Source organism: Lytechinus variegatus, chromosome 5 (assembly GCF_018143015.1).
Source record: "Lytechinus variegatus isolate NC3 chromosome 5, Lvar_3.0, whole genome shotgun sequence".
NCBI classification, from domain to species: Eukaryota; Metazoa; Echinodermata; class Echinoidea; order Temnopleuroida; family Toxopneustidae; genus Lytechinus; species Lytechinus variegatus.
This window is the reverse complement of record NC_054744.1, coordinates 27958623-27972329: the sequence shown is the minus strand read 5'-3', so window position 1 is coordinate 27972329 and position 13707 is coordinate 27958623. Positions and strand designations below refer to the sequence as shown.

At 35.8% G+C, this 13707-nt stretch overlaps 1 protein-coding gene across 1 annotated transcript in view; it reads right to left on the bottom strand.

Annotated features, from left to right (window-relative positions):
• Positions 1–6187: 6187 nt before the first annotated feature.
• LOC121415393 (lamin-B1-like) overlaps positions 6188–13707 on the bottom strand; it is a 36184-nt gene continuing 28664 nt past the window's right edge. Inside the window, exons 7-10 of the mRNA XM_041608592.1 lie at positions 12848–13031; positions 11629–11856; positions 10550–10603; positions 6188–9580 (exon numbers count right to left, since the gene is read on the bottom strand). Of these exons, the coding sequence (XP_041464526.1) occupies positions 9551–9580; positions 10550–10603; positions 11629–11856; positions 12848–13031 (496 nt within the window). The 3' untranslated portion in view covers positions 6188–9550. The remainder of the gene's footprint in view (positions 9581–10549; positions 10604–11628; positions 11857–12847; positions 13032–13707) is intronic.

Genomic DNA, 13707 nt, shown 5'->3' with positions numbered 1-13707 from the left:
AGAGGAAAAAGAAAGAGAATCTTGCGAACTTGTTCAATTGGATTTTTGTAACCAAAACATCAAAATTATGCTCATGTCGGTTGCAACTTACTAAATTCTTTTTAAATTTTGCCTGATACGCCATATCGTGTATAACCCCAATTTTTTTTCGCTCGTTCATGTCGTTACGCCACTGATATAACAGCTAGTTTATGCCAACATTATTTGGTTGCGGGATCAATTCAGCTATAGCTAAACATTTATACTTTATGCCTGTTCAACTTCATACAGGTTTAGGCCTGTATTTATGAGATATTTTTAAGATCTATGGGTGCCTTCATTATTTTCATTTTCAATTAAAACAATTATTAATTATGTATTAATTTAGTATTAACCTCCATGATACATTTTATTGTGTTAAATCGTGCCATTTCTGTTATATTAAGCCCTTGTAAAAACATGCTCAGTAGCAGACCCCCTCCCATATATAAACACAATATAAATGTATATAAAATGAATTGACCCCCCCGGCTTCCCTATCGAGGACAAAATGAAAAAAAATCAAAATAATTGACCGCCCCCCTTTGACGAGGCAGCTGTCGGTGGCATGAGTGGCATGATGTCTTCTTTGACTTTTTGCGTGTAAAAATAATACTGAAGAAATATAGGGGCACTCTAAGTGTCCCCCATGAAAATCAATCTGGATCTGCAAGTGCATGGGGCTGCGCCCTCTCCAACGTCATAACTTCACCATGGCTCCGTAACACAAAGATTAGCGATCAATCGCTAAATGAATTGGCTAATCAAGATCAATGTTACACGTGCATTTGTCGCAAAATACTGACTAAGAACCAATCAGAAGCGTTCTTTCATTTGTGCTATTCATCGTAAACCTTTGTGTTACGGAGTCCATATGTTTACGTTCTAGCTCTCATATTTTTCATCTCCCTGATTTTTGGAAGAAAAAAAAAACAAGGCGAAAGAAAAGAGTGAAATAAATCCAATACGATTAATCACAATTTGAGTTGTTTGAAAGAATTATACTTTATTAAATTCTACAACCATGATGAAGAATAAACAGCAATCTTGATAAATTCTGGGTTTTTTTTTCAAAAAATAAGAACCAATTAACCTTTTTCTGTCACTTTCCACATTTTGAAGAAAAAAAATTAAGTTGTTCATCGACGCCCTGCACTGATGATGAAACTGTATCCCCACTGGGTCCTCTTAACTCCCCCCCCCCCTCTCTCTCTCAGTCGGCCTCCCCCCCCCCCCCCCATAAAGCGCCTTGCTCATTTCTCTTATCTCACCTTGACCTTAATTAGTTAATCTTAACGATTTGGCGGTACTGTCAAACGTGACTGGTCGCCATCATAGCTTCATCCCCAACAAACACGGAACAAACAATCACAACAATATTCTGGTGTTCGACCCAACATCATTCCGTTCAATACGCGTAAGGCCATACGTGGGCATGCACAAACAACGTGGGTTCTCAAAAACTGACCCGCGTTTGGACTGAAATTGTGATTAAAATAAAAATGTTATAAATATCACAAAAATATGGGTATGATAACGGATATTTGATTAACGGAAAAACATCAATCGCTTATTCATAATAATTCCGGAAAAGATTTGAACGAGGTTTTTATCAATGGTAATCAAGAGGAATTAGTGTATAGATGAATGGCGCTCAACGTTAGCCGGGTGAGGGCGCGCGCCAAATCTGGCCAGAATCTGGCAATATGGCGTCGCCCTTTAAGCTGACGTTGGGTCTATGGCTCGTGCACGTACGTGGCAACGGGCCCCAGTACTGTGCGACTATAGGGCTTTGCAGAAGTGGAATGCCATTTGAAAGCTAACAACTTCCTACAAAATTTAACTAAACGCATGCCCGGCCCTCGTCCCACTCCTCTCCCTGACCATTCATTATTTGATCCAGGCTGAAAATATTTTTATCTCAATACACAGAGTACAATTCAAGAGCAAAACGCCGAAAATTTCATCAAAGTCGGATAACAAATAATAAAGTTATTGAAGTGTAAAGTTCAGCAATATTTTGTGAAAACAGTCATGTATATTTACTAGGCGAGCTGATGCAACCGCGTAGCCAGGATTTCATTTTGGAGGGGGCGGTAAATGCACGCGAAGCGTGCCAACACTTACAGAGCGCGCGAAGCGCGCTCCCTAGGGGGTGGGTGCAGGGAGGGGGAGTTTCCCCCTCCCGCGCGAAGCGCGAAGCTTTTAGTGTTTCATAAATTAAAATGAAAAGGAGCCGTTTCTCTTGTCTCTAGTACCTCCAATTCGGTTGACTATATTGCGATTTTGAACCTTGTTTTCAAATGATTGTGAATGCACAAAAGAGGTATACAATGGAGGAAATTAAAATGATAATAAATCCGCGCGAAGCGCGGAAGCTAAAGCGTTTTATCAATTTTTCTTGCCATAAAAAGGGTCCCGAGAAAAGGGTTTTCTCAAAGATATATTGAATACTTTCTTTGGAAAGATCAGATCATTGATTACAAACAATTTAGCAACAGTGCATATTTTTAACTCGCAAAACAGAGGAGAAGATTGGTAGAGGAAGATATTCCTCCCCGCGCAGAGCAATGAAACTCTGAAATTTCAAAGGGCGGACGTTTCATCAAATGTAGATGAATACCCAATCGGCTCTAATTCAATTGATTTTCTAAGATTATTGAACTTTACAAGGAATATAGTGCGCAAAAAGTAGAAACTTCTGCGATTTATTGAAACTATCTAACTATAAAAAAAAGGATGCCTAATTTTTTTTTTACTTATCATGAAGCGCTTCATTTTGAATATAAAGAAACTTAAGTGTCATTCAAAATTTCAAACTGAGGGCGCAAAACAGGACAGGAGATGAATGTATACAGGGAAATGACATGAAGTTTAATACAATTTGATAAAAAATATTGTACTTTATTTAATACGACACGAACGAAATTAGGAACCTGTTTGCCCCAAAATTGTGGTTGTTTAGTAATGAGCTGAAAAGCGGGAGAAGTTGACTTTATGTAGGTGACGGCAGAAACTGATATAAAGATTTTACCCGCCCGGAGCCGACCAGACCAGAAGTTGCGCGATCAATTGAAAAAAAAGATAACTTCATATATTTACTTCGGTCTAACCTTACTCAAATTCATACCCTAATGTATACAATTTTAACTTTAACTGGCAAGAAGCACATAGCTGAGGTGGAAAAACAGGGTTAGAGAAAAGGTGGGGAAACAATGGAGAACTTCAATATTGTCATCTAACCGCGCGCAGCGCGGAAGCAAAATTCATATATAAATTTAGAGCAAGAAGAGTGAAGGAGTTTCTCTTTTGAGAAAAAAATAAAGAAAAAAAAACACAAAGCTACCTTCCTTTCTTCCCTTTCCTCCCTTCCCTTTTCCTTTTCTCCTCTCTTTTTTTCCTTCTTTTTTTTTCTTTTTGGGGACGTTTTGGGGGGGGGGCGACCGCCCCCACCGCCCCCCCTGGCTACGCGCCTGAGCTGATGATGTCACATCTCCACTTTCCGTTTTCTTAGGTTATTACATAAAATCATATTTTTTTTTCATTATTTCATACTGTGGAAATAAAATGTCTCCCTTATAACACTCATTCAATGAACAAGGTTATGATATAACCTTGTTCTCACTTACATCTCCATGTGTGGCAAAATAAGGGTGGCAATGTTTGGCTTATTTTCTCTTTTTCTATGGGACAAATGCTTGATTTTCTTACACTGTCAGTTTTCATTACATCTATTCATCACATAACTTGGCTCTTATGTAAATTTAATTTTGTAAATTATTTTTTTCTTAATTAAAAATAGAGATTGAAAAATGAAAATTTTCTTGCCATATTACTTTCCACCAATAGAGGGCGTACACAAACATATGCCCAAAATTTCAAGTTTTTCAGTGCTCTGGTGAATACAAAAATTATTCATAAGTTACTAATGAAAAATAAATTGCAACTGTATGGAAATTAGTAATTTTGGTCACAAAAGTGATACTTTAATGATTTTTTAAAGTGTGTGCTCAATACAGCATTGGCATACCATAGTCCTACCTGTAGATTCTCCACAGGCAGGATGGTAGCAGTGAACAAGTGCCTTATAATGAAATAAGTTGCAGCAATAAATATCTAATGCACTAAATCAGTTGTCAATCCAATTTTTCTAGATCTTGAAGGAAAAAAAATTGAATAAATCTAATTTCATACAATGAAGTACAAAAGAACAAGTGATGATGTGACATCATCAGCCCACCTAATTAATATTCATGACGACTGTTTTGACAAAATATTACTAAACTTTTAAAATTCAATAACTTTGCTATTTGTAGTCCGATTTTGACGAAATTTTCGGCATTTTGCTCTGTGGATTTTAAGCTATAAATACTTTCAGCCTGGGTCTCCCATTTAATTAAAATATATTTTTGCTATTTATGTATTTATTTATTGTATGTGAGAGTTGGGTATTCAACTACAACGAAACTGCATGAATTTTTCTCCAGTGAAGCTCAGAGCCAGGCCATTTTTTATGAAGCAAATAGGCAGATAATATATATATTTGCCGCCAAGAGTCTGGTTTGAAACTATGGTTGTCGAGTTTTCTTGCCAAAATACTGATCAGGTTGGCATCTGTGAGACATTGTTTTGTATCAAATATTCCTCATATAATTTCAAATTTTACCCTTTCATTTCTTAGTACCGTACTAGTGATTTTTTTTATTCTCCATCATGGAATTTTTTTTTTTTTTTTTTTTTTTTGGGGGGGGGGTGAGGAGGAACCAATGCCCCTCCCCATCAGTAAATAGTCTGCAAGAATAACTATATAATTTTTTAAAAACCAGATTTGTTCATATTGTAATACATCTATTATACACCAAAATAACACATCATTTGCTGATGCCTTTTACATGCTTTTAAATAAGGGATAAAATGGCATGCACAAAAATGAAAGGTTCAAAATGAATTCAGCAATCTGAATTGAGAACCACTATCATATGCAAACACAGGGGGCCACTTCCATTGACGAGTGGATACCATGCGCGACCATGGCGTCTCAAAAAGCACCCTAAACAAGTTTTCCATATTCTCAAAATGAACCCCTTAACAAGTATTGGCGTGTAAGACCCTACCCTTAACAAGTATTGGAAACAAAACAATACTCTTGGCAAGTATTTCCTGAATTAAGTACAGCAATATTTAAAGGACAAGTCCACCCCAACAAAAAATTGATTTGAATAAAAAGGGAAAAATCCAACAAACATAACACTGAAAATTTCTTAAAAATCGGATGTAAAATAAAATAGTTATGACATTTTAAATTTTCGCTTAATTTCACAAAACAATTATATGCACATCCTGGTTGGTATGCAAATGAGGAGACTGATGACATCATCCTCTCATTATTTCTTTTGTATTTTATTACATGAAATATTCTAATTTTCTCTTCATTGTCAAGTGAAACAACAATAATTCCTCCTTGAACATATGGAATTACCGTTGTTTAATACTATATGGTTCAGTTAACTTGGTCCTTATTGTCAAATCTGTAAAAAATGAAACATTGTATAATTAAAACAATAAACAACAAAAGAAAAAGTGAGTGATGGACATCATCGACTGACTCATTTGCATGACATTGAATTGTGCATATCACTGTTTTGTAAAAAGTGAAATTTAAAATGCAATAACTTTCTTATTTTACATCCGATTTTGATGAAATTTTCAGCATTATGCTAGTTTGATTTTTCTCTATTTACTCAAATCAACATTTTCCTGTAATGGACTTGACCTTTAAATTGCTACGTCATGGACGCCAGACATTGGTTTTTACCTTTACCTACATCATTGGCTTAAGTATGGCCCCACCTCCCGCAAATCATACTCTAAACATGTAACGTTAACCTAGTGTTGACTGTCGGGGCAAAAAGTACATCCTTTATAAAACATTTTGTTTTAAACCCTCACAAATTTGACCCTAAACACATAGCTTTCCTCGCGAAGTAGATAACCTTTTTTCATAATTTCAGTGTTTTTGACACCCTTATTACCCTACGTAACGTGTCCTTTCTTAAAAAAAAAATTCTTTTTTATGTGTTTTTTGTTATCTACTTGTCAATGTAAGTGGGACAGTAAGGGAGTAAATTCATACAATCAAAATACAAAATAATTCTTTGAAATTGATTACTACAGTTCTGGTTCTTTATTGAAAATTTGACAAACCCTGATAATCGACAGCAATGAATTCAGTTTGAGGTGCAGGACAAGAAGCATTTCAGTACACAAAGTTCCAGGTAAATATTATTCAAACAGAAATTCGACATTTTCACTTTAAACCTGACACAGTCAAGTTATTGTGGCATGTTCTCAAGTAAAGTTTATGAAGAAGCAAATGTTTATGACAATTGACATTAAATGTACAAATCCTGGAATTACAAATTTGTATTTTTATTCAGAAGATGATCATGATGATCATTTTAACTGAAGAATATGGTAATGTTTGCATCACACATGTGCAATTAACAAATAAGACAAATTTAGGATTCAAGCCATCTGAAATATTAAAGACAAACCAATCCGATACACATGGCTTCATCTACAAAGTGAGATTTTTTTAAAAGCACAAATGTTGATTTCCTACTTAAGAGTCAAACAGAATAGAAGCTCGCTTCATATCATTTCAGATGCCTTTTAAAATGATTGCTGTCATAACTTATTTCTTATTGTATGCTTATGTACTTGGGTTGCATGCATTTTTTTTCTTTCTCCACATAGATGCATTTGTAAAAATCTATAAAAGCACCTAGCTGACATTAACTAGAAGCAAATATATCAACCATAAGTGGTATTAAAGTGACTAAAAAACCCTTACTTATGTCTCTCACATTCACTAATATTTACACAAAAAGTACTAAAAACAAGGATATAACATAATCAGGCTACATATGGTTACTTCTAATTTAAAACTGCTACTATTTACATAAGAAAACATATAAAAACTGAAAATGACAACCTATATATAGACTACTTTCATAGCATTTTTATTATGCACTTAGCTGTTTTACAGCAGATAACCTACTGTCTAAACCCTATATATCCAGTCATACTGTCGAAAAGGCAAGTGAAATACATAATCTTAATTAGAACATACATTTCAGGAAAATAGAAAAGTGTAAAATTTGCTGATCATTTTTTAATTCTTTAATTTTCAAGTGCTCACCACTAATGCCAACAAAGAAATGTTAAGGAGTATACTGCAATAACATATTCACTGAATACACATAGTTCTTTAACAAATCTTGCACAAGTATTTTAGTCACAAAACCAGACATCTAACTGATTATCAAAATATATTCTCCATAATAAGACGACCAAGAATTATTTCAAACAGCAACATACATGAATATATTACTACATAACAGAAGATGTTAATTAAAAATATACGGATGACGAACAAAGTTTTATCATGTTTAATTCAAGTTGGAATTTAGTTGTTTCTGATAGTGTTCATACTGCTATCCTAAGTAGCATCAAATAAGTTCCGTAGATTACATTCAACAATTTCAAACTTAACAAATAAATCTAGACAAACACTGACAATCTGATTTCAAAAGTATGAGTAATATCAATTAGTTAAGAAATGTGTATAAATAAGATGCTGATTATCAAAACAACTAAAAAGAGAATTAATCACTACAACTATATACAATTTACAATAAAATTGTTGAGCTTCAAAGGGGAGAGGGTGTCGAACCTTAAAATAGGAAGGATAAGATCATTTTCATTTTGTATTGGAGTTGTCCAAGTCACTGTTAATACACGAGCCTGTTTCTTAAATCTGCAACAAAATTTTTGGATCAATGCACCAGAACAACAAGATAGAAATATCCTTTTTTTAAGGAGCAGTGCTCTGGGCAAACTTGCAGTTTCCAAAATGTCACTGTTTGATATTCAATTTCTTTCAATACACATTCAAATGATTTTGATATTCATTATGAAAGCATAATCAGAAGAAAAAAAAACACACTAGCAACTCACAAGGGAAATGGAGAAACTCCTCTGTTGCCGCGGTGTACATTTATTTGATGTTTTAAGTAGATCTCTTACAGAATTATTACAGATTTTCAATTAAATCGGCAGGCAATTTCAGTATGGTTATGCAGTAAAAATGACACTGTGATATTCAATTGCAACACAAAGTGGTAAGTATGGCATCAGAAATAGCAAATGGTTAATTCATTCAAAGTCTTAGCATTCATGATTCTCATGTCTGCAAATATGGCGTTACCAAATTTTTTTTCTCTCATTAACTTCAAAGAACTAGTACCGTAAAATTGTCAGTATACTATGTCAAACACACAAACATGTAGAAACCTGCCTATTTCAGCCTTTGATAAAGAGAAAGATTTTGGGTCGATATTACGTTTGTAATATTTGGAAAATGACCAAAAATTTCATGAACATAATGCCAGTGTTCCATAACAAAAAGCAGGGTGTTTGATCATAAATTTTTTTTTACACTGATTGCATTGATTACAATGTACCATTAATAACAAAGATCCATCATACATACAATCAGCCACTAGGCTTTACGTTATGGAACCATGATGTCTATGATGCAATGACACTGGAGATATATATGGAGATCGTCTCTCTTATTCAATAATCATTGAAGATTTATGCATTTTCCTAACTTAACTTGAAAGCATTTGCCTGTTCATGATTATATCATATTTTAAAAGGGGATCCAGGTCAAGCAATACGGATTTTTTTTTCCCGAATCCAAAGTCTAACTACTAAATAACCTGAGACAAGACTTAATCAAGCATGACCAGAAAAAAAAAAGCATTTACCTCTTCATGATTTTTATGGTATGGGTAAGAAGGTAAAATGACATTGCCATTGTTCTCAAGAATATTTTACTGCAATTAGCTTTCATACGTTGATCGGAACCACAAAGACATTTGATTTCTACAACACATGCCAAAAACCTTGATACAAACATGATAGCGATCCATTAGTTTTTATATGACGTAAGCTTTGGAATGCATGAGCATCATAATCACTGCCATGCTAAAACCAGAGTAATAATTGCGGAGCATCCAATATTATGGATGTGTGCCCTTGATATAAGATTATGGATTTTCATCAGGATACAAACTTTGACAAACATGGCATTTCAACATTTCCAGTTCATGAAATTTGAGCAGTAAGGTCTATACAGAATTCCCCCAAAATAACCCATCTGTGATTGTTCCTACAATGTTAACATTGGATAAATAACATTTGAATCATCCAAGGCATGATCACTCTGCTACGAGTAGAAGTATAAAAAGCAGCTGGTTAAAAGTTTCCATTTACTAGTTGATTAAACATGATTGATTGTTGACCAAGTGCAAAACTAGGACATCCTCTGCAACTTTTTAATACCTACAAAAAATTTGTACAAAACTACTCTTAAAACCTCGCAAGTGACGATTATAATGATACGAGTGGTAATGTTGAATTCTACAGTGATTAAAAAGTGCTGTCGTAGTTTCATCAGTACACGTTACATTAGGGTGCATCTGTCTTCTCGACCCTGTATTGGAAAAAAGACAGAACAAAGAAAAACATATATTACATTTTTGTGGTAAGTGTTTTATTTTTGTCATTTACTTTATTTTACAATGTGACAAAAATACATCATAGAGATCATATCCTTGAATTAGAAATCTAAACCATGTAACTATCATGATGGGGACACAATTGGTACATGTTGGTCTTGGGCTCTTTCTATGAATTTTAACATGATAAAAGAAAGGACATAAATACCATCATGTGGGTCTACCTTACTTAATTCCAGAAGAAGCAGGCATCCCAAAATGCATTATTAGTATTACACAAGATTCTCTGCATCTTTTCAAGTATAACTTGATATCAAGGGATTAACTTGTGCCAGTCTAAAGAACAACTCACACCCTCCCTTCCAAGCAAAAGTGACAAAAGGGGGATTATAAATAACACAATCGCATTGAAAGAGTCCTCAAATTACCCCCAAGTTGGTATACTACTTAGGCACATCCTGTTCACTGGTATTGACAAGTATCAATGCATGAATGCAATTCATGAGAGACCAATGTGAGAGGAATGTTTTGAGGGGTTCTTCCAGAGAGGAAAACTATACCACATAATTTCAAAACGATGGGAAATCGGTCTCATACATGTCCAAAAAGGCACATTTGGATGACTAGCGTGCCCAAATGTTTGCAGTACACAGAAAAAAGTATACTCGGTCATAGAATACAACGTGTAATCAAACCATCTTAACCCTTATAGAGCCAGGTTACTTAGACCCAGCGTGGCTGTATTGTGCAACATGTTGGAAGGAGAGGGATGCAGAATTCCCCCCCCCCCCCTGGCCCTTGTAAAGTTTTTTTTAAAAGAAACACAATTAATGAGCTCTACTTGAAATCATGCAGTGGTACTTTTTTTTTTGCTGCATCATGAATAGAGATTGCCTCAATCTATCATTAAGCCAGAAATTTAAGGATAAGAAAAGCACACATACCTCTCTGTATTCGTGTGTTGTGACTTCCTTTATCACTGTGCGAGTTGCCATCACCTGCAATAAAACAAAAAGATATGATTAGGGAGTGACACCACAACAGCTTGTGATTGAAATCATCTGTTGTTTATGATAATCACTTCTGTGTCGCATCTTTCAATGAGTTGTGAAAGAATCAAATCAATCTCAAAGTTACAATTGATCTATGTTTGTGTGGTTAAGAGATTTTCAAATCAAATGATACTCGAATTTGATTTTCATCTCTTTCAACTCTTTGGAGGACAGTGTACTGGTGAATGTTTCATAAGATTGAAATTATAAATGACGTTACGCACAACTGGAACATGTCCTCAGGTGCTAAGTCAGCTACATCTGGATCATTTGGTCTAATTTTCTGAAGATGTCACACAGATTAGCATATGTGGGACTACATCTAAATTGTCGGCCTGACAGTTTCAGATCTAATTTGTTATACATGTACATTGAATGTAGGAGTGTTTGAAGAGTAATAATTTGCAGTGGATATTTTTTTTTCATGATATTCTACCTAAATATGCACAGAATTAGACAGCTCACAATGTCAATCTTTCCCACAACTTTGTCTTTAAATGCCAATTATTTTGTTTTCATGAAGAATTTGATACCTTTCAGATATAAATAATCCAGAGTAGAACAACATTTATGACCAGCAGACATTATTTAAAGCCACTGGATATTGCCTTATGGTTAAGTTATTTATCTCACTTTTCCCTGGCCTAACACTTTCCAGAGGCTGAGCAAGCTTTGCCAAAGAATTTGTTTCTAATTATTATTTCACTTATTGACATTACAAGAATTTTATAATCAATTTTATAATGAATCAAAGTACATTTTTGATGCCGAAATCATTCAAAATTCTCATAATTACAAATTTGTTTTTTCTTGCATTAACAACAGGTATAAACCAATTTGCTTTTATGCATAAGTGGTTTATCACTTGTAAATTTGCAATTTACTGCAAATGTATATAACATGAGGTCTGAGAAAAAGTGCAGAGTATGTCTTCATGCCATTTCAGAACTTCCGAAATTGGCAACACCTACCTCCCCAGAAGCATCAACCAGAGTGGTTTCCACATTGTCCCCGGTGCCCCAAGACTCTGTGTTCTTGAAGACCAGGTCTGTGGGTGCGCTTTGGGACTTGCCACTGCCAGAGGCCCAGACAGTCACCTCCTGGCCAGCCTTCAGGACGTATTTGCTTGTGAACTTGTAGGACTGTTCGCTGCCACCGTCAGCACTGCGCTTCAGGTGCCAGCCGCCCAATGCTTGGTCCTGGAGAGGCAATGAAATAAAAGGGGATGAATGAATAGTTGATTAAGATGAAAACGATAAGAGTCAGGGTTCCCAGCTTTTCGAGAAAACAGAATTCCCTGATTTTTCTCTGATGAAGTTTAAATATTCTGTGATAATTAATTAAATCGATTCCCAGTTTCGCATGTTTTCTACTCTGTTGCAGTGAATTACGTGTATCTTCTGTATAAAAAAAACTAATTAGTACCACTAAAAAAACTAATTAGTACCACCATAACCCATCATTCAATGGATATTGTTTTGATATGCAACAAAATATAACAGAGTCTTACTGACTACCATGCTTTCGACTTTTGGGCTGATTAAAATTCCCTGACTTTTCCCTCATTTGAGGCATTTTCCCCTGATATGAAGTACTTTAAAAAATCAATTTCCCTGATTTTTCCCTGGCTGGAAAAAAAAGTAAAATAATATTCCCTGATTTCCTGATGGGCTGGGAACCCTGATAGTAGATGTTTGAAGGTTTGGAAGGTGCGGTATGAACAAACGTGGAAGTGGTTTATGGGAAACCATGTGTAAAGCAATGGCAAGGACTAAGAGAAAGTGGATAGAGAAAGAAGTAAAGTGGAGGTTGGAAAGAAGAATATCTTCGGAAATTAGTGGAGTCCTTAAATAGTTTGTAAACCAGAAAGCTTGAGTAGACGGCAAGACGAGAGGCTTGACTACAAGGCTGACTTGATTTAAAGAGATGAAAAAGGGCTGGATTGAGTCGGTGAGCGAAGTTGTAGAACAGAAGCAGATGGGAAGACTTGACATTTTGGGCAGATTGACTGTCCATTTTCTCTCCTAAAATCAGACAGTCAACCTGCCCAAAATTTGAGAAACTTGTAAGTGTACATATCCTACAGAAGATTCCACTGGTTTATGATTACAGGTTCACACTGGGATGAAAGGAACAATGAGTACGCGAATGAATCCAGTGATTCGAAACTGCATATCCCTGAGGACTTACCGTTTCAGAGTTATTGTGCAGCTTCACAAATTTTCCTTCAGGGTCGCTCTCTACGATGGCCACGACACCACTGTTGGTGGCGCTCTGGGTGATGCTGGATTCGTCTTCCACACGACGTCTCTTGCTTGGCCTGGGGTCCCTGGATGCAGCCTTTGTCTTGCGAGGGGGTGTGGAGATTCTCAGCCTGAAAGGGAAGGGGGGGGGGGGGGTAGGCAAGGCAAGAAAAGAAAAGACATCAAACATAAATACAATCATGCACTCATCCCACACGGTCCAATCCTAGTTCATCTATAATTATGTGGTCTAATTGCTAATAAGACCATTTACCATTTGCCTGATTTCCAATTAGACTTAACCCATTTCATCAACCCATTACACTACAGGGAAAAAGAAACTTGGCATTCGGGATCGTGAAACACGCTAGCAAATGTGCGGGATGGTCTAACGGGATTTGAACGGATTTGTAGCGGGAAACTCAAAAGTGAGACGCAAATTCTAGCGTGCTCGGTCGTGATTTTATCGTGCGCGGTCGTGATTTTCATCCCCGCTTCTAACGTGATTTCCATGCTTCCACCGATATCCCGTTGGTTTGACGCGCGTTTTTGCGCGATAGATGTATGCGCAAGCTAGTTTCAGGACATGCGCGCGCACCTTTTAAAAGGCGAGACAACAACAGGAAATGATTTTAAAGGGAATGATCACCCTTGCGCGAAACTGAACAAAAAGGATTGAAGTGGAAATGTAACTGTACTGACGACTTTCATTGCTAATTCATTTTTACTCTGACATGAATATTGCATGTTTCGTTCACAGATCATTCATTGAATATCCGAATGTGTTTTTTTTTTGTAAAGAGGAAA